This window comes from Palaemon carinicauda, chromosome 4 (assembly GCF_036898095.1).
Source record: "Palaemon carinicauda isolate YSFRI2023 chromosome 4, ASM3689809v2, whole genome shotgun sequence".
NCBI classification, from domain to species: domain Eukaryota; kingdom Metazoa; phylum Arthropoda; class Malacostraca; order Decapoda; family Palaemonidae; genus Palaemon; species Palaemon carinicauda.
In genome coordinates this window covers 168676776-168699710 of record NC_090728.1, presented here as the reverse complement: position 1 = coordinate 168699710, position 22935 = coordinate 168676776, and the positions used below count along the sequence as shown (strand labels likewise).

At 38.3% G+C, this 22935-nt stretch overlaps 1 protein-coding gene across 1 annotated transcript in view; it reads right to left on the bottom strand.

Moving 5' to 3' along the window:
• LOC137640180 (ubiquitin carboxyl-terminal hydrolase 24-like) overlaps nucleotides 1–22935 on the bottom strand; it is a 160502-nt gene that overhangs the window by 25453 nt on the left and 112114 nt on the right. Inside the window, 4 exon segments of the mRNA XM_068372705.1 lie at nucleotides 968–1154; nucleotides 6667–6832; nucleotides 17497–17762; nucleotides 18529–18763. Coding sequence (XP_068228806.1) covers nucleotides 968–1154; nucleotides 6667–6832; nucleotides 17497–17762; nucleotides 18529–18763 — 854 coding nt within the window.

The window sequence follows — 22935 nt, the reverse complement described above, 5'->3', positions numbered from 1 at the left end:
AATTAAATCAATCACAATTTTTATATCCTAAATTATTGGCATAAAGGTTTTGAAAAAAAATTATCAATAAATCATGATATACCAGATTTCATTCTGTAAAGTCTTGTTTTAGCAGTGCCATCTAGAGAACAATGTACTAAGTACTTTTATTTTTAGTCTTGCTTCATTTTTAAAAACTGTTGTATGTTTTTTAAAAGTTTTCCTAGGAGCCAGAATTGAATTTAATATAAAATTTAGGCCACTACTTCATCACTTAAAGGGGCGGTTTGCTTATAACAAAAATGATTGATAAGGTAATAAAAAAAATTTGTCCGCCACTGAAAATTACTTGAAGGTGAAAGTTTGTAACCAAATGAACTTAAAAGTGTTTAATGTTCAATTTATATTTATAAATGGTAACCTATTTGTTTTTTGTTGTAATGCAGCTAAAGACATCCAACCTTCACCTCTCCAGAGACTGGATTTTATAATAATCACATTGTCTTGATTGCTATCTACTCACTGAGGAGGCCTTCCTTGTCTTACTTGATAATGAAGAAGTAATTTTATTTCTTATAGAATAGAAAGGACAAACTTCAAATGGCTTGTTATTCTAATATCAATTAAGAATTCTTCTATTCTAGTTTTAGTTGCTGTTAAATCTTTCAAGAGTATTTCCTTGATAATTTTATCTTATTGCAAACACTGATTGTATCCCCATCATAATTTTTTTCATAAACTGTAAGACTGTATGATATACATGTCACATTTTTTACCATTGTGTATTTATCTTCCTAAATAACCTAAAGCCTTAGGTTCATAAGTATTCAAATCTTATTTCAAAATTTTACAGAACCTTGAGGGAATAAACATTTTAGGTAAAATATGTAACAAATGACATGTCTTGACAATTATTAACTATCTAACTAATAATAATATTGATAATAAAAGTAATAAAAGTAGTGCATGTAATGGCAGAAGTGATTACCTGATGTCTGATATGGCGTCATATTACAAGCTGAGATTATGGTAGCAATGGTACAATGCAAAGGGCCAAAGTCTTGTGCTTGGACGGAGGACCATCTGCGTTTATCAGGCTCGGGTGGACCCAGTAAGAAGTTGACGAGTGCTGAGAATCCTCCAAGTTTAAGAATTTGGTGGGCTTGAGCAAAACCCTGTTAAAAAATATGGCATGATCCTCCACGAACAGTTTTATCAAGAAAAGACTTAGTACTATAAATTAAAGTATAATCCCTGTAAATAAAATTTGAAAAGGGGTAATAGAACTGAAATTTCATAAAACCTAATGAGAGCAGTGTTTTCCTAGAATATCTATTACATATTATACTTATAATATTTATTCTGAGGTAATTATGATGCCCAATGAAAACTTATTCATTCATTCATTTCCTGAGTGAGCTACTATAAAAACTGGCTAATAAAGCCAGCAAACACTCCATCAGTCAGATGAGGTCTGCACAGTACCCTAACTTGAAAAGTTGGTGATTCATCTAATTCACTATTGTGTGATACTTAAATAGTCAAATAGAAAGAAAGTATTTTTAAAAGTAATTTCTATTTTACCAACTATGTAACCTGAGTTCTTTAAATATAAGTATGTCTTCAGCACATGCTGGAATGGCCACTGAATCTTTAAAAATGTAGGTGGTTTACTTAGCATGTGGTATGTGGGGAGGAACCGATCCCCCGCCAGAGTGTATCGCGTCACTTTTGACCTTTGGCTTATGGTCTTAACGGTGTGGTTGAGGCAGGAAATGTAACTCAAGGACTCAGGTTTGCATAATTAGGAAAAATACACTGTACAAATTACTTAAGAAAATTCTTATTCATTCCTACACATATACAAACCATCACCCTTTAAATAGGAGACTCATCCTTGGGTAGAAGGCAGTTCCCTAGAACCTGAATGGAAGGTTCTTTCCTTCCATAGATGTCATCATTCCTGGTCCTGTGATTCCAACACTAACTAAGCAGAGCGTAGTTAGCTAGAAAAGCTCTTTGTTGGATAAGTGACCAGTAGGTAACTGTTGCAACTGCTTTATCCCCTTAAGAGGAGAACAAGAAAAGGTAGGAGGGGCAGTCATTACACTTCTCGAGATTTACATAAAAAAATATTACCTTAGATGAGATGCATACTTGTCCTAAGTGGGACCTAGGAGTGTTACAAAATTACTGAGCAGCCACTACAGGACCCAAAAAAGCATATCCCGGGGTCAGTGGGCACCTTCCTAAAGTACCGAGGCCAATATAGTCTGAAACTTTCAGATACCATCTTCAGTTCAGAATACACCAACAGGTGATAAGGGTGGGTAACAACAGGGGTAAACTCATGAGTTATTCTTTGAGACGGCAGAGACCCACACTAGCCTCAATGCCTTGATCATCAAAACTCGCTAAGCTAAGCTAGAAGAAACGCCAACTACTGTAGGGGTTTCCTTCGTCCTGCTAGTACTACTGAGTGTTGTCACACTCAGATGAGGGATACTGAATACTGTAACATAGCACAGCCAGGTCCTCAGGCATCTCATAGTCAAATGTCTGTAGGAGGGATAGGCTTGAGCAGGAACTGGGTCTTTGTAAAGTCTCCTTACTAGGAAGGAGCAAAAAATCCCATCCCCTACAACTGACATGATGAGAAGAGCCTGTACAACTCTTGAGGGATAGATCCTATAATGTCCTCTTCAGGTAGCAGAAGGCATTTGTGCTCAAGCCCTGAGGAAGAGGACCAGATTCGAGGGTAGGTAAGACTGCTCTAATATTCCTTCAATTATAAACCACTCTTCTGAGGAGGCTGGATCCAAATTCTACCGAGGAGCTTCTTCAGCGAAGGCAGGAGAGGTCTCTGATCTGCTGAAAAATAGCAATGGCCGGATAGAGACACATACTCGACACCAATCAAAGAAAGTGTCTCAGGACCAACCAATAAAGTAGCAAAACTGGACATCACTTGCCTTAGGACCACCCCCGAGTTTCCCACGGAAGGGACCATGGAGGTGCACAAAAAGTTTAACTATCCCTGGACAGTGCCAGTACTCAATCCCTGGAGAGGCTGTTACCAACTACCGGTATAACAGATGATCTGTCATAAAGCTCCACGGACTGGCTGACCAAGTGAGCTCTGTCACTACCTACCAGAGGAGGAGGAAGGCTTCGAAGGGCAAGCGTGTACCTTACCCATTACTAACCTAGAGTGCTGGTAATCAGTGCTTGAGGGACTGCCGACCTGCCGCAGCAATGCTTATCCTGATGGAATGTGAAGAAATTGGCCAGTGAGTGAGCTCTATTACTCCCTCAAGACCGAGAAGAGCATATCTCTAAGCTCAGGAGTGCTGGTACTATTCCCCACTGGGAATAGGGGAAGATGTGCAAGGATTCTCACCTTTACCTGGTGTATGGAGTTAGTGTTCTATCCCGGTTGGGACCTTTCACCCACATCCAAGGAGAAAACTGATACATAAGGCTCACAATTGTTTGACAAACTCTGGAGGTATTGGTCAAAGGATGAGAACTGAAAATTACTCTGGAAGAGGCATTCCTCCTATGCTATGATAGAAATGATGAGTATAGGAGCAATGCATACCATTTCCTAACTGAACCTTAAGTAACAGTCAGCAGAAGAGATCTATCATTCTCTCCGAAGAAAAAATTACTTTTTCTTATTTCTAAGAATTAGTTTGTGAAGATGAGAAAGTAAGGGGAGAAGAAGCTGAAAGAGAAGGAAGAGACAGCAAACTCGCTCTTTTCTAGTTCTCTTCTTGCAACCAAGAGTGGTTTAAAGGTTACAACTGATGAGGAACTGTCATGGGTAGACATAATACTTTTAAAAGGATATTATAAAAGACAAAAATAGCTATTCCCAAAGAGTGAGCGTGAGGCGAGACGAGATTCAACAACGGACCCATGAAAGGGAACTGTCCTGTTTTGACCAAGATGTCCTCGTCTTAATTAGTGGAGTCAGCATATTTTGAGAAACCGAGCCTGAGGGAAATAATTGTTTAGGATATATGTCATCATGGAAGGACACGTGCTGCCCTTTTTGTTACGACTTAACATGTGGTCCAGATTGCATCAGAAATTTCTCATAGAAGCTTCCATGGCGTGATCGAAGTAGGGATTTTTGAGTTAGGCAATAGAGATGCAGAATTGTTAAAAAGAACGCCTTCTATGGAGAAGACCACTGCCCACTGTAATTAACTCCACCCATACATGGGGGGTATATAAACTTCAAGGAGAGATTGTCCAAGAGAGATAGGACAGGACATAAGACGAGAGGAACTATGTCCGAAGCAGATAAGATTCAAGTCCTAGCGAGATAAGAAACATAGAAGACCAGAAGTCTGATAGAGCCAGATTCTAACCGTCCCTTCAGACAACAAAAGCCTATCTCCAAAAGATCCTGTTACGGCCAAGAAGAAGAGATAAATTGAAGCAGCCAGCCCTCCTTGCTTGTGACAAGAAGTAGCCAACACTGCCAGCAGCCTGCCCTCGTTCAACAGTAACATCGAATCCTTGGAAGAAGACCTCTGATGTCCCTTCTTGATGCCACCCTTTTTGTGACGTCTTCGAATCCGGTCATCATGCCAGTTTTATCTGAACTTCAGCCGCCCTTCTGCAACGTTCTCAAGTCCGAAGTCTCCGTACCAGTATCGTCTCAGCAGCTGCAGAAAACTATTTCTTAAGTATTTCTACCTTACTGACTGTTCCCCTTTTCTGTTAATGTTTGATTGATTTTATTTGTCAGTTAAAGTAACCGAAGAAGTAACATTTATTTTCTTTGTAAGTGTGTGAATAAACGTGTTGTGTTTTTTTGTGAGTTTCTTTTTACATTTATTTCCCATGTTTCAATGTTGGTTGTTGTTATTTATTTTACTTATTAAAAGAACCTGTAACGATTGTAAGATCGTAACAAGAACCAATACGCTAATTCTCCGAGTTTGCTGATACAAGTGTAAGGAAATTTCAAATTAAACAGCATATCCAGGTATTCGTCCTTTGCTTAAGTAAATAATATGATTTCTCCAATAGTAAAATGATCGAAGGGTAGTACCAATTTGTCCTGAAAAGACACTGGTCAGGCATTCTAGACAGCTCAAGCTTAAATCTCAAATGAATACACAAGTGAATACCTGAGGAATGAAAAAAGTGCCTTGGAAAAGCTGAAGGCTTGCAGGTAATACAAATTTTTTGAGTTGCCAAGAGCATGAAGTCCTCCCTTCTAGAGGCTGAGTAACATACAAACTTTAGGTTCCAACTGAACACTACGTGAAAGTACTCATTCCACCTAGGGGAGAATTGTCTCTTGCTTTCTCTCTACAACAACTTGTAAAGAGCCAACAGGCACCAGAATAGTTCCATCTTTGTCACATGTCCAGAGATGGAACCTAGAAGGTAGGTCTACACTCGATATGGATTGAGATGGAAAGATAAGATACATTCAGGAAACCCTTATTGTTAGTCAGAGACAACTTCTGTGGTAACTCCCTCTTCTTCCTCCTAACCCTCTTACTGGGCTGAGCTTTGAAGGAGGTAGGTAAACAAGGAAGGCTTAGCCAGTTGCAGACAAAGAAGTTGCTACAGGTCCTTGGTGCAAATGAGAGGTGGCCAGGACTACAGTACCTCCAACCTGGCATCAAAGAGTAATTAATTTTTGAGAGCATAAGTATGTACACCGAGAAGACACACAAGCTTGTTATGGATAAGACCACTACAGTTATCAGGTTTGGACAAAGAGAAAATAACTTAAAATCATAAATTCCTTGATATAGGCTATCACAAGAGATCTCCATTTCCATATCATAAAACTAGTTTTTGTTAGGACCTGGTCAATAAAAAAGTCAAGTCAAAGAATGATTTTAGAATAAGTATACGTAGTACTTTATTTTATTTTAAAAGGAGGTAAAGGGTTAAATAATCCAATTACACATTAACATAAGGATATCTATTACATCTTGGTGTATTTTTATCACAAATACTTTTACCATGATTTCTCTTGATTTGTAAGCACTGTGCTGTATAGATTATCCCATTGCAATGCAGTATAAAGCATGCACAACCTTATTTCTTCCATCAATACAGGACCACTAATAACCATTTGGCACTAAAATTGCTATTATCAATTATCAAAGTAACGAGCTTATTTTAATTTTTTGCTTGATTCTTTGTCAACACATTTGGTTAAAGGAAGTCAAAACCGCTTTATCTATTGCCTGGGAGAGAACATTCCATACTGTCTCTATTTTTACAGTGTGCAGTACATTTTAAAATCAATATACTGTACATGGAAATTGCTTATCTGACTAAAATTAGATTATACTGTAATTATAAATTTGAAAAACCAAAGCTACAAATAGTTCTACACCTCTGAAGGCTATAATGACTGTCCTAATTTGACTTTTACCAATGAATATTACTCTTGCGCTTCCAAAAAACTCTAGCATTATTTATTGGAGGATTTTGAAAGAACTGCAATGTTAAATAATGATGTACTTTATGGTTTATGGCAATACAATTAGACAAGAGGAAATGTAATACATTGGTATACCAAGGTCAGCTATATCGACTCGATATAATGGATAAAAACCATTTGAGGGGAAAGATATATGAAGAAAAATGTATCTGTAAAGCATAGAATATAGCATAGACAATATCTGTACAGACAATGCTCACCTGCTGAACATAACTGAAGAGAAGATTGAAATATTGGTATGATGTCTTAACTGCAGCAGGGACATCAGAGGCTAGAAGAGAGAGTATATACTTCACGAGCTGTTCAACACTTTCCACACCACCAGAGTGCTCAAACTCACACTTGAAAATGTTTCCAAGTAAAATGCTGCAAATAAAGAAATATATGTAACTTTTTTAAAAAACTGTCTAATAAAGTTATGGAGACTAATTAGGATTAAATAAAAATGCCATGAAGATCTGAAGCATTTAGGATGCTTACATGGACCAGAAAGTGGGATAATATTAAAATGTCCACCAAATAAACAAAAAGTGTTTTTGTCTGTTTATTTCTAATAAGATACTATCATCAGAGCTTTTATATAGAGGTGGAAGAGGAGAAAATAAAAATTTAAAATCTAAAAGCTAGATAAAATTCAATAACCAAGCTTAAAAATACTTACTAAAACTACACACAATGAGATTATGAACAATCTTATATAGGTACTAAATGAATTTTACTGGAGTCCAGCCACTTTGCCAAAAAATTGAAATGGAAGTTTTAAACCTAACACTTTTAATCCCTATGACCTAGGAAAAGAAAATACTAAAACCTATATTTGCTCATACAAGAATATAAAATAAAACATCATCCTTTAATAGGTGTAAGACTTCAGCAAAGGTTGTAGTTAATAAGGCAATTATAACTACTGGCAGAGGGTGGGGAAACTCTACCCAACTGTCAGTCAACAAGACTAACAATTTTGACTTTGGCAAGAAGCAGTACAAAATTACTCTTGCTACCTCTCAAATTTTGGCTGTTTCAAGTTTTTGCTTTCTCTTCTTAGAATAAATGTACAGTGAACCCTCGCTACTTCGCGGTTCGACCATCGCGGATTCACCACTTCGCAGATTTTTTTCATAACGCATGTATATACATATATCACGGATTTTCCGGAAATTTCGAAAATACCGTGATGTGACCGATGGTACGAGATTGGAGAAAGTAAGGAAAATTGAATCATGATTGATTTTCAATATAAATGAAACTTTGAGGAGCAACAGATATCATTTGTGAGAGAGAGAGAGAGAGAGAGAGAGAGAGAGAGAGAGAGAGTGCGTGTGTGTGCGTGTGTGTGTGTGTGTGTGTGTGTGTGTGTTGATTTAAATGTAATAAAAAAAAAAAAATTTGATAGGTTATAACACATTGGTGCTTATGTAATATCAACCGTATACTGTAGACGGTTTGAATAAGTTAAGAAATGGTATAAACGATACTTTGTTAGTGTATTCGTACACTCTCAAGAGCGGCAGCTAGAAGTCAGCTGATGTAATCACAGCCAAAAGTAAAACAAAAAGAAGTCAACAATACTCTCGATTTTTAAACACACCCGAAATTTAAAAACAAAAGTACACGCTTTCTTAATGTGTAATTAACTCGAGTAGCAATTTTCTAGAATAAAATGATGTTTCCCAAAAAATAGTGGTTTGCTGATGAAATCGGATGCCGTATTTTTAGCAACGATTGAAATGGATGTAAACTCGGCATAATTTTTTCGTTTCGTATTTAATTGACACTAAGAAAACTAATTTTAGTTTCTTCATCTAATGTAAGTATTGTATAACACGAAGAGAGAGAGAGAGAGAGAGAGAGAGAGAGAGAGAGAGAGAGAGAGAGAGAGAGAGAGAGAGAGAGAGAGAGAGAGAGAGAGAGAGAGAGAGAGAGAATCAGCTGTTGTAATTGAATGCCGTGTTTTTGTTTCGTGAGAATTTCATCTCCACGTCTATAACAACAACATACTGTACTGAACTTTACAGTATTATACAGACTACTGTATTATGATAAAGTAAACTATTTGTAATAACCTATTTTACATGAAATGGGGCTATTTTTTTGTTTAAAATTTACATTTACTTACGTAAAACAACTCTCTCTCTCTCTCTCTCTCTCTCTCTCTCTCTCTCTCTCTCTCGTAAATTGTTTTCCTGCTTTGCTACGTATGTATGATTTTATATAGATACGGTAAATAATATTTGTAATAACATATTTTCTAAAAGTTTTTACTGTAATATCATTATTTATCACTTTCATCATGCCCATTAAATGCCTTCGTTTGTTTACTGAGCGTACTTTATGACGCCATCGTTTCAGGCGGCGTCATAAAGAAAAACATTTCATTTGGAAGTCCTAAGAAAAATTAAGTAAAACATTGGTAATAACAAAATCAACATACTGTACTGAATAATCAATATAATCGATGCAAAAACTAACCTATACACAGATGTGTAAATGCGTTTGTTTCTTCATTATGATCAGAGAAACGTAAACAAAACATTGGTTGCCATTTCTTATCGTGCTTTTTGGCGTGTTTAGGAAACGCATGATATAAAATCGCCTTTAATATTTGTGCCTGTTTTAGTTTAGGGTACTGTAGTACATGCATTAAGTGTTCTGTACATTAAAGGGTTGTTTGTTAACAGTACTACGTACAAGGGAAGGTTTTAAAAGTCTGAATATACATGTTAAATAAATAGGTAAATATGGTGTCACTACTTAACGGATTTTCACCTATCGCGGTCGGGTCTGCAACCTATCTACCGCGATAAACGAGGGTTCACTGTATAGGTGTTCTAACATACTATTATATTTGGATAAAACTGGATAGGTCAAATTAAAATAACAAGGCTATGCAGTTTCTTGCGGGTAAGAACCACAAATGTACGGCAGATTTACGAGCAAACCTGCCATTAATCTATTCATCTTTGTGCTTTTTGTGGGGGGAGAGGTATGACTGTCATCCACCGATACATGTAGCTCTATGACAAGATAAAACATTGAGGGGCAGGGTATAAGGAAATCTCGGTGTAAGATTTTGTAGCCTGTACAACTGAGAACAGTCAAGGTTACTCTTCCACTGTATTGTGTAATGGAAGAGCAGGAATGAAACAGGTGCCAGAAATTCTGTGACCCAAAAGTCACTAAAGAACGTACTTGAAGTGTCTGTTCGTGTAGTGTTGAGCAAGTAAGATGGACACCTGAACCTTTGTACCAAAATGTATTTGCACGGAAGTAAGCATTTTCCCATAGGCAATGTACTAGGTGTTTAACTTACTTGGGTTGGTGAGGGGTCTCTTCTCCAGATCAATAGAATGATAGCTGAATCACATGCTAGACTAAGTGTTAGACACAGGTGTGTGTACATTTGTATTATGAACAGCTCAGTGGTGGCTACGATCTTGGTATGTACCGCTTCTCTTAGTAAACAACATCCTCACCTAAGTGTCGGAATCACATAGCTACGTTGATCCGACCTTTATAGACAATACCTTCTTCAGGTGAAATAGCAGCATTCAATTGAACACATTGCATTCAGTACGAAACCGAAAAGGATTACAAAATCACAGATTTTAAAAGTAAGTTGTATTTTTCTTAACTATGCAAACCAAAGTCCTCTAGTAGGTGTCAGGTTTCTACTTGTGTATGGAACAAACAGAGTGAACCGATGTCTGTTCATGAAGGGATGACTCTCGATATGTATCTTTTCCCTCTCTCCCCTAAGCGAGAGGGATATCCAAGAAGGAGAGAGAAAGGCAAGACCCTATTCCTACAGGCAGTGTGCTCTCTCATTCTTGTAAGAAAAGAGCTCAGGTAGCCAATATGTGAGCAACTGTACCACATAACATACATACACATACATATACCAAAGGCACTTCCCCCAATTTTGGGGGGTAGCCGACAACAACAAGAAACAAAACAAAAAGGGGACCTCTACTCTCTACGTTCCTCCAGCCTAACCAGGGACTCAGCCGAGTTCAGCTGGTACTGCTAGGGTGCCACAGCCCAACCTCCCACATTTCCACCACAGATGAAGCTTCATACTGCTGAGTCCCCTACTGCTGCTACCTCCGCGGTCATCTAAGGCACCGGAGGAAGCAGCAGGGCCTACCGGAACTGCGTCACAATCGCTCGCCATTCATTCCTATTTCTAGCACGCTCTCTTGCCTCTCTCACATCTATCCTCCTATCACCCAGAGCTTTCTTCACACCATCCATCCACCCAAACCTTGGCCTTCCTCTTGTACTTCTCCCATCAACTCTTGCATTCATCACCTTCTTTAGCAGACAGCCATTTTCCATTCTCTCAACATGGCCAAACCACCTCAACACATTCATATCCACTCTAGCCGCTAACTCATTTCTTACACCCGTTCTCACCCTCACCACTTCGTTCCTAACCCTATCTACTCGAGATACACCAGCCATACTCCTCAGACACTTCATCTCAAACACATTCAATTTCTGTCTCTCCATCACTTTCATTCCCCACAACTCCGATCCATACATCACAGTTGGTACAATCACTTTCTCATATAGAACTCTCTTTACATTCATGCCCAATCCTCTATTTTTTACTACTCCCTTAACTGCCCCCAACACTTTGCAACCTTCATTCACTCTCTGACGTACATCTGCTTCCACTCCACCATTTGCTGCAACAACAGACCCCAAGTACTTAAACTGATCCACCTCCTCAAGTAACTCTCCATTCAACATGACATTCAACCTTGCACCACCTTCCCTTCTCGTACATCTCATAACCTTACTCTTACCCACATTAACTCTCAACTTCCTTCTCTCACACACCCTTCCAAATTCTGTCACTAGTCGGTCAAGCTTCTCTTCTGTGTCTGCTACCAGTACAGTATCATCCGCAAACAACAACTGATTTACCTCCCATTCATGATCATTCTCGCCTACCAGTTTTAATCCTCGTCCAAGCACTCTAGCATTCACCTCTCTGACCACTCCATCAACATACAAGTTAAACAACCACGGCGACATCACACATCCCTGTCTCAGCCCCACTCTCACCGGAAACCAATCGCTCACCTCATTTCCTATTCTAACACATGCTTTACTACCTGTGTAGAAACTTTTCACTGCTTGCAACAACCTTCCACCAACTCCATATAACCTCATCACATTCCACATTGCTTCCCTATCAACTCTATCATATGCTTTCTCCAGATCCATAAACGCAACATACACCTCCTTACCTTTTGCTAAATATTTCTCGCATATCTGCCTAACTGTAAAAATCTGATTCATACAACCCCTACCTCTTCTAAAACCACCCTGTACTTCCAAGATTGCATTCTCTGTTTTATCCTTAATCCTATTAATCAGTATTCTACCATACACTTTTCCAACTACACTCAACAAACTAATACCTCTTGAATTACAACACTCATGCACATCTCCCTTACCCTTATATAGTGGTACAATACATGCACAGACCCAATCTACTGGTACCATTGACAACACAAAACACACATTAAACAATCTCACCAACCATTCAAGTACAGTCACACCCCCTTCCTTCAACATCTCAGCTTTCACACCATCCATACCCGATGCTTTTCCTACTCTCGTTTCATCTAGTGCTCTCCTCACTTCATCTATTGTAATCTCTCTCTCATTCTCATCTCCCATCACTGGCACCTCAACACCTGGAACCGCAATTATATCTGCCTCCCTATCATCCTTAACATTCAGCAAACTTTCAAAATATTCCGCCCACCTTTTCCTTGCCTCCTCTCCTTTTAACAACCTTCCATTTCCATCTTTCACTGTCTCTTCAATTCTTGCGCCGGCCTTCCTTACTCTCTTCACTTCTTTCCAAAACTTCTTATTCTCTTCATATGACTGACCCAGTCCCTGACCCCACCTCAGGTCAGCTGCCCTCTTTGCCTCACGTACCTTGCGCTTTACTTCCACCTTTTGCTCTCTATATTTTTCATACTTCTCTATACTATTACTCTGCAGCCATTCTTCAAAAGCCCTCTTTTTCTCTTCCACTTTTACCTTCACTCCTCCATTCCACCATTCACTGCCCTTCCTCATGCTGCCTCCAACAACCTTCTTGCCACATACATCACTTGCAATCCCAACAAAATATTAAGTATTCTTTCGTCTCGTGACACATGGTAGTCAATGTAAAACTATAAAGTTTCTGGCTTTACTAGAAGGCGAATGTACACTCTCAGTAGAGGGTAAGCATACAGTTGAAGAGGAGCTCCTGTAGGAGAGTGCTCAAGAGCACGCATGAATATGCAAGGGCTTTCATATAGGAGAGAGCATACACAGGATAGAACTCTGAGTGCACGTGATCAGATGAGGGTGTGTGAAATGGTGAGGGGATCATGCTGAAGGAGATCTATCCTTTCTTCTGTAGAAGCTCACTCACATGCAAATGAGGGCATGCTTCCGTAAGAGCGCAAATGAACATAGGAGAGCATTCTAGGAAACATGAACAGATGAGGGCACTGCCATTGGAGCTCACTGAAGGAGACCTTCTATACTTTCTCCTGCAAGAGCGTGCTTGCATAGAAGAGTGAACTCGAGCAGAAGAGAGTGCAAACCGGTGAAGGCACAGCAGTGAGCATATAATACCATGCTAGTGGGCGCACACACACACGTTATCTTCTCTTTGCTCTTTGTTCTTAGTGAAAGAAGATAAGGGTCTCATGAAGCAGCATCGTCTCTCTTGAAGGGAAAGAAACGATAGGAGTTATGCAACCACAACACATATTAATTGGACTTTAGGACTTCTCTGTCCAAAAGGGGAAAACCAGGGAGGAACCCTTTCATTGGTAAAGAAAGTCAATGGAGACTCCTTGGGTAGCACTCCTACAGGTAGAGATGGTACAAGTCATGTATACTCAACTCCTATTGATTGGTCTTATAGGATTTCTTTGTCCATATTGGGGGAAAAGAAGGAGGAGCCCTTCCATCCTCATGAGAGCAGTGAGTAAAGAGACAAAGGTTAGGAGGGGGAGGAGGAACTTAAAATTCTCCTTCTAATGTGGCTGCTAGGTCGACGGCAACGACACCAACAAGGAAAGAGATCCTAGGAACTCTATGAAGAGACAGCACTGCCAGGAGATACGTCTCTACTGCCTTGGAGAACATGGGGGCAATGCTGATGAGAAGGGTGCCACCCCTCTCCTTCAATTCAGCAGCATTAGAAACTCCTTTCCACTCCCATGAGAATGAACAGCAATAGGAATGCTTTTAAATATCCCTTGCACAAAAAAAAAAAAAAAAAAAATGATTAAAACAGCCAACAAAGGGGTTACTCAATTGTGCTGGCAGGTAGGCTGGGCTGCCCCATCACCAACAACTGAATTCTAACAGCCGAGTCCCAGCTACTCTGAAAACATATTCCTTTATAAGGACAAGGGTTTGTATTAGTGTAGGAATAAATCTTTATACAGTCAGTTCGGGCTTTACGCAAGTTTATTCTTTGCGATTTCACTTATATATGACTTGGCAAACTGCAATAACAATTAAATAAAAAAATCACATTCGCGATAAAAATCTCAAGGAGCACTGATTTCAAATAGCCTGCGCTCCTTTGAACTGGGCTTGCTTCATGCCACTACCTTCTCTCAGCCCAGCTCCCGTGACTGAGATGGCATCACTCTTCCTGTGTTGCCTCATGTACATTATGTCTTGCCGCATCCTCCTACCCCATGTGTTTTGCCCAACTTTGCCTTGGTTTTGATACACCTTTGCTGCAAGATCATGGTCCCCAAGCGTGATCCTGCTACTTCCGAAGCAGGATGGCCTGGACACCAGCCACCCGTTGAGATACTACTGCTAGTGTTATTGGGTTCTTTGACTGGCCAGACAGTACTATTTTGGATCCCTCTCTCTGGTTACGGTTCATTTAGTCTTTGCCTACACATACACAGAATAGTCTGGCCTATTCTTTCCAAATTCTCCTCTGTCCTCATGCACTTGACAACACTAAGATTGGCAAACATTTTTTGCCCAAGGGGTTAACTACTGCAATGTACTGTAATTGTTCAGTAGCTACTTTCCTTTTGTAAGGGTAGAAGAGACTCTTAAGTTATGGTCAGTAGCTCTTCTAGGAGAAGGACACTCTAAAATCAAACCATTGTTCTCTGGTCTTGTGTAGTGCCATAGCCTTTGTACCATGGCCTTCCACTACCTTGGATTAGAGTTCTCTTGCTTGGGGGTGCACTCATACACGCTGTTCAATCTTATTTCTTTTCCTTTTTTTTTTTTTCCCATGTGAAGGGTCTAATTTGATACTGTTCTTGAAATAATTTACTTTGATTCTTTATTCTTCTCACTTACTTTATTTACATCCTTGTTTTCTTTCCTCCGTGGGCTATTTTTTCCTTTTGGAGACCTTGTGCTTATAGCATCTTGCTTTTGTAACTAGGGTTATAGCCTAGCTAGTAATAGTAATAATAATAATAATATAACGGCAGTGTAAAGTCATGACTCTGGAAAAAAGGTTAAAGTTTTCGACAAGTGTAAGAAGGGATGAAATGCACTGCCGTTAAGAGACTTCGGTGTGAATGTGAGTACGGTGAGGTACACAGAAAACCCAGATTACATTTGTGCTGCAGTTGCAGCTAGTGTCCCTTGTAGTTCAAAGATTGTGTCAAGGGTGAGGGAAAAGAGCATTTTCTGTTTATAAAAATGATGCACCTGTACATGATTACAAATTATTATATTTTTTCTACAGCTACTGTAGATAATCCATGTACACTGTACATATGATCGGGGTTACTGTAGATATCGGATAACTACCTACAGTGCTGTGCATACGGCACAAGAGACAACACCTCAAAAATTTTGTCACGCATCATCAAGACTGCTGCATAGAACTTTGTACAAAAGTGGTTAGGGGTCGTTGCATAAAATATCGACTTAATCTTAAATTGTTAAATAATGTACAGAACAGTATAGAGTATTACTGTACACTGTACATTTATTTTTTATTAAGTACTTATTGTATTTATTTACTGTAATTGTAAGCTACATGTCCGTTGGGTTGTAAAATGTAGTCTAGTCGTCTGAACGAAAACAGGCAACACTTACAGTACAGTTAAGCTGTACTGTATGTAGTGATTTTACTATACATATATTACAGTAATATACACTACATAATCACCGAGTGTTATAGTAAAGTACAGTAGTGTACAGTATTACAAGATAGGAACAACAGAGTTTTGTTATAAGTGTATGATGACTACTTGGTAAAATTATAGTTTTGTACTGTACTGTAGCCTCACCATGTCCAGTATGTAGTGTACATGTGTGCATATGTACTGTACACTGTACATTTAATTATAAAATGTGACAGAAACCAAATAAAAAAATATTAGGCAGTATTTAGTGCGTTAATCATCTGTTTGGGTAACAGCTCGTAAGAAAGGGGCAGCAAGTATTCACAAATTCGCGCCTGTCTCTGTTACCTAACTCTCACGCATAATGAGGGATTGTTATTATTATTATCATTATTATTACTATCACTATCATCATAGCAAAAAGCATCATGTTACTGTATTACTACAAACATACGAAGTACACAGTACTTGTATTCTATATCATTATCTACTCCTCTTACGGCTATTGATGCAAAGGGCCTCGGTTAGATTTCGCCAGTCATCTCTATCTTGAGCTTTTACTTTTCCATTCATCATTATCTACTTCAGACTTCATAGTTCTTAGCCATGTAGGCCTGGTTCTTTCAACTCTTCTAGTGCCTTGTGGAGCCCAGCTGAACATTTGGTGAACTAATCTCTCTTGGGGAGTGGAAAGGGCACGTCCAAACCATCTCCATGTTGTACAGCAATGCATAGAATATATAGAAATCCACTTTTGATGGCATTTGTGGACTATGAAGAAGCCGTTGATAGTGTGCACTGGCCAATTTTGTGGACAGTTGTGTGTTACTATGCAATTTCTCTTAAATGTGTGAATTTGATTAAGTCTGTTCATGAGCATAGTGGAGTCTTATCACATGAATTTCCAGTGATCAGCGGAGTACTTCAAGGGAATATGTTGTCACCTATGTTGTTTATCCTCCTCATGAATTTTGTAATGCATAAAACGGTCAGTGATGGCGGAGAAGGATTGGACTGGATTGGTGATAGGAAATTAGCAAACCTAGATTATGCTGATGATACTGTCCTTGTTAGCCAGAACAACCCAGGATTTGCAAAGCTTGCTTACCAGAATGCATGAAATATCACACGAGGTTGGGCTCATGATAAATAAAAGAAAGACAGATGATGATGAGAATGGAGTATGCAATGGAAGATGAGATATTATTGGAAGGAGAAAGGATTAATGAGGTAGAATCCTTTAAGCATTTAAGAACTATGATCTCCAATACAGGGTCTTTAGAATTAGAGTTTAGTGAAAGATTGAAAAAATGCAAATCAGATAATGGCTAGCTTAAGTAAAATTTGGAAATCAAATTGCCTGAAATTACATATAAAAATCAAACTATATATCAGTTTAGCGAGATCTGTGTTACTATATGGACATGAGCCACAGTATGACAATAAAACAATATCCAATAGATTTAGTAGATTTGAGAACAAAGCCCTCAAAAGGATATTGGGAGTTAAATGGCAGGACAGGATTAGAAATAGAACTATAAGAGATTACTCAAATGCCATATGTGGGTGAGATGATGATGAGGGGTAAATGTATTCTATATACTGTACTATAATTGTTTTAGAATACAAGTAGTTTAGGTTGCAAGTTTGCTCTCAGAACGAATTAAACTGAAAGGTGCTGCTGGTCCATGATTATCACTGTTTCAGATATCCTTAACTTGGAATGTTACTGCACAAGTTTGTATGAAAAATTTTATTTTATTGAAAAAGCTACAGTGTACATACTCTAATTACGTGAAACTTCCTGCGCTATGCTACAACAAACCTGAAAAGTAAATTACTAATATTATTATTCAAGTTTTCAAAATTCACAAAGTTCCTTACCTGAAATGACATCGTACTGATTTATCTGGACATTCCAACAGAAGAGGACCTATGTGAGCAGCTCCATCCTCACTAGCAAAATAATTTACCACCCAACTGCATGCTTCTCGGGAATATTGTAAAAGCGATAATAGAAGTTGTCCCCACTGAAGAGCAGTGTTTTCCTCTTTATCTTTGGTTCGCAGATACGTATTGAGTAGGAAGTTTAAACCAAGATAAACAGCCTGAACACTCATGGAGCCATCCTTTTTAACTTCTGTCTTTTCCTAGAAGAAAAGGCATAAAATAATCATACGATAAATCTTGTTAAATCCCAAAATTGATGCTTTATTTTCAATAGTATATCTGAATTTTCAAATTTATACAAGTTCATTTACTTCTATCTGCTTCTTCACCAGCAACCAAATAACTTTTTAGGGTATTTACATAAACTATAAAGAACAAGGCTAGCATATTAAAAATAGTGAGTCTAAATTTTACAGTTTTAAATACACATTTATATATTCACCTTTGCACTAGCAACTAAATGAACTTTTAGGGCATTTCTATGAAAGAAAAATTAAATATAAGGCCAACAAGTACTAAACTTGCCCATCAAAACAGATCTGCTTTTAGCTTTATGGTCATTGAATAATTTTGGCCCTCAATTTATAAGGAAGAGTTAATAAATGTGCTACAATGCAACCAAAGATGGAGGCTAATAATTTGATACACCAAAAAAAGGGAGTTAGTTTTATAACTTTGATTAGGTTCAGTCTTACGCTTTTACTTTATCCCTTTTGTTACTAATGTTGAAAAAAGACATCAAAACTGCCATTACAATGGCTGCATATTGAAAAAATAAAATTTAAAAAATACTTCCTATTCACTAACATGTAACTAAACTAAATGATACTCCGAATAAAAACCGGAAGGTTACAAATACATGGTTTCCTAACAAAATTCCTAAATATGTAACTATACTACTAGAAACTATAATAAGTAAAATTTTGGGTTACCAAACACAAATATCAGATTCAACATAATACTTACCAAGTTTGTAGAACACAATTGATGTATGAAAGTGTAATAATCTGTTGAGTAAACATCTCGATTTTTCAAGAAAGTAAGATTTTCCTGCATAATCATTGAAAGTATTCTAGGTGGCATGTGCTCTCTGAACATTCCCTGCCTCTCTCCTTGCTGGAGCAGATGGGTTAATTCACACAAGCTCGTTCTTGCTCTTCTTTCAATACTGCCTCCAGTCATAGATAAGCTTTTTCTGGCACTAAAAAAAATATAAAAAGAAGAAATAGTATGCAATACCCTATGAAATACATTAAAGAATATCATAAAATGATAACCTTCACAAGTAATTTTCCATGAATATCAACAATCCAAGCACTTGAAAAAAATACAAAGAAAATATTGTTGCAAATTCCACCTATCTAATTTGTTATGGATTCTAACAAGTTTTCAGTAAATTAGGAATCAACTTAAAGCGTTCATATAATCCTTCACCAATTTAAATTGTATAAAAATTTACATATGCACACAAATAACACATTTGTATAAATTAAAATTCATGACTATTTACTTTTAATATACTTGAAGAGAAAATTAAAAGGTGACCAATATGGTGTTTGTTCAATAAAAACCTATCAATCATAGGTTGGCTTATCCATTGTGAACTTGCATCCAATCGCAAGAAAAAAATATTGAAACATATGTACCTGGATCAATTCGACTGACTTGATCTGGTTAGTGCTCTGAATTTCATTCTACTGTGCAACTGCATGGAATGAACAACTAACCTGTTCACCTGCATATCCCTTCATTTGTGAAACCATCTATCAATAAGTATCACATCACTGAATTTATGCCAAACATCTGTCAACAAGTATCACACCACTCAATTTGGGACAAAAATCTATCAACTAGTATTTTCAACCCTGTATTCTTCCCTTCTTATGGATGTGATCTTCTGTTTAAGTGGGTTTTTGTTTTTTTCTATAGAAGCCTAACCTCTGAATTGGCATTTTTTTTCTATTTTCTGGAAAAACCTAATCACAGAGTTGGCCTACCACAGCACTTTGTTATGGGATAAAAGTAGTGTTCCACATTAATTCCACTGTTTACTACTGCTAATTGGTCAGTAAACATAATGATTTAATAGTAACTTCTAGTTACCAAAGAAGAGTTCATATACTGGTTTTCATTTGATGTTTCAAAATGTTTCCATCCTTCTTCCTTTATTATTCATAAAGCTATCTTATAAATATTCCCAACTCAAGAAGGCTTGTCTAGTCTTGACTACTAGTTTATGTTAAGGCAGGTTGATACCTACGGACTTTTTTCTTGCGACGTGGGGTCGTGCCACCTCGCAAAACACCTCATGGCAGCTCGTGACAAGACCTCGGAAGAAAATTGTAAAATGTCACAACGTCACCAGGTTTTTAAAACATGTTTAAATTTTGCAGCGGCATTGTGCAAGGTGGATGACCTCGCGCCACCTCGCAAGATAGGATTTGAGATGTCGTACACACCTCATAGGATGTCGCCCGTGTTCGTGCCTCCTCACGCCAGCCACAACACCTGATGACCTTATGCAAGGTGTGTTTACCTCTACCGGCGAGCAGCTGCGCACAGCCGACGACGTCGGGCGGGCTGGTTGTAAATTCACTTATAAGGGACGGCAGGGATGTTTCCATCTGTATTCTGGCCATTCATGTACTCATATGTATGTAATTCAATAGCCAAGGAAATACTGTATGCTATTCTGGGTTTTGGTCATACCTTCTTTCATACATATAACAAGTATATTTATGTAGATTAAAATGTATATGTATGTATGTACATCTGTAAGTTTATAAAGAAGTCAGAACCTAACTGCTACCTGCAGTTCAGGTTTTACCTGGCGAAACATCAGTCTCTTACCAGCAAGTTTTCCCCGACTTCCCAGCCCACTAGGTGACACAATTGATAGCTTTTTTTAGTTGGAATTACCCCTAATGAGTCAATATGGATGGAAATCAACACAATAACGTGTTTAAATAGAAATAAATTTCTACCTCATACTTGGGATCGAACCCTTGCCCCTGAAAATGAAAAGCCAGACGCTTCCAACCATGCCACCAGAGGCTTTAAAAGAAGTCGGAACCTAACTGCTTCCTGCAGTTCAGGATTTACCTGGCGAAACATCAGTCTCTTACCAGCGAGTTTTCCCTAACTTCCTGGCCCACTAGGTGACACAATTGATAGCTTTTTTAGTTGGAATTACCCCTAATGAGTCAATATGGATAAAATCAACACAATATCGCGTTCAAATAGAAATAAATTTCTACCTCATACTTGGGATCGAACCCTAGCCCCTTCAAATGAAAGGCCAGGTTGCTTCCAACCATGCCACCAGAGGCTCTAAAAGAAGTCGGAACCTAACTGCTCCCTGCAGTTCAGAATTTACCTGGCGAAACATCAGTCTCTTTACCAGCGAGTTTTCCCCGACTTCCCAGCCGCCTAGGTGACACAATTGATAGCTTTTTTTAGTTGGAATTACCCCTAATGAGTCAATATGAATGAAAATCAACACAAAATCATATTCAAATAGAAATCAATTTCTACCTCATACTTGGGATCGAACCCTAGCCCGTTCAAATGAAAGGCCAGGTCGCTTCCATCCATACCACCAGAGGTTCTAAAAGAAGTCGTAACCTAACTGCTTCCTGCAGTTCAGGATTTACCTGGAAAAACATCAGTCTTTTACCAACGAGTTCTACCCGACTTCCCAGTAGCATTTATTATATGTTGAAGTAAAGTATTAAATGTTTTTTTCAACTTTTCTCGGGGATTTAATCACACTAGAGGAACTAATACTTATGATAGTCAGTAAAGTAGTGAGTGACTTCCCAAGGCTTCGAGCACCCTGGTAGCTTGGGGAATTTTTATGATAAAATTTGGGGCATCTCGCGGGTACCTCGCAACTCGTCGTAAAACCACCTCGCGGCACTTCGCAAGACATCATAAAACAACCTCGTGACATGTCGCAAGACCTCGCATACTCATGTCACGACGTCGACAAAAAAAAATGGGTGTTTTCACCTACAAGGTGGCACGACAGCACGACACACCACGTCGCAGCCAAACAGTGCGTAGGTGTCAACCTACCTTTAGAATTGTTTGTTTTTTCCAAATTTTGATTTTTTTTTCAACTACCTTGTTATTAAGTGTTCTTTTCTAATTTGATTTCCAGATAAACTTACATTCAATGCAGAATGAGTTTCACATTATGGGCTAGTGCATTTGAAAATAGAGCTACAGCATTCACCCTTTACATACATGTAAAGATGCCCCGTTGTGTGCTTGCCTCAGGTGATCCAGTGGGCTATTCATATGTTAACGTACGTCTGAGGGCCTTCCAGTTAAGTTGTGTTTTTCCTTTAAGTCTTTTACACAAAGTCCCACATCTGTTATGCACAAAGTGCCACGGCATGATTGTGATTAAGATCATACTTTAAGTACTTGGGAGAAGTACAATTTTGAACAATGAAATTTTTACTTCATAGAAATTGAAACTGGCTGGCTTCCAAAATCATTGCAAAGAGCATTCTAATCATTTTTTTGACATTCACTTACTCATCCTTTGCTGAATAATTTTCTACATTTTAACCTTCAGATAAAGATAAGTCATTGCATTATGAAGGTGTTCCACTTCATGGATGTGCTTTTGCATATATCTCAAACTACCCAATCTAGAATGCAAGATGACAGTTAAGGGTGCAATTTTCTTATACTGATACTGAGTAGAAAAATTAGCAAATTTTTCATTGAAACACACTCGGTACTGTTTGCTATAGCAAGCAATGTCCATAATGCACTCGCCTCTTTGCCAAGATAAGAGCTCCATAAACATACTCACCTCAGTCCACTTTTTGCATATAACTAGTCTATTTCGATTTCCTCCCTTGCAATGGCCTCGGTACTCACTGTCAGACCATACCTAAACCTCTCTTGTGGCATGAGGAGGATAGAAATTCAAAAGTAGTCCTCTCACATCGATGCAAGAATGATGAAAGTGTATGGTCCTGCAACATAATCAGCTGGACTACAGTGTCAGTCCTTGGTTCCTTGCAAGACTGACCTCCAACTTCAACATACTGTGCTAATAGCAGCTGTCACTCCTACTCTACATTCAAGAGGACCAACCACGAAGGTAAGAGTCCTCAGGTAAGCATCAATTCCTACCCAAATGGAAAGAACAGCAGTGGCCCCATAAAAAGTGAACAGCCTATGTGATGAGTCGGTCGTACCTCCCACTATCCAGCATTCTTATAATTACAAACATGTTACCAAGTTTTAACAATAATTTCCAGCCCATTTTGAAACAATATTACTATCTTAAAGGATGAAGGCTTACATTACTGTAAGAAAAAAGGATGTTTAGTAGCTAAACTACTCAACAAA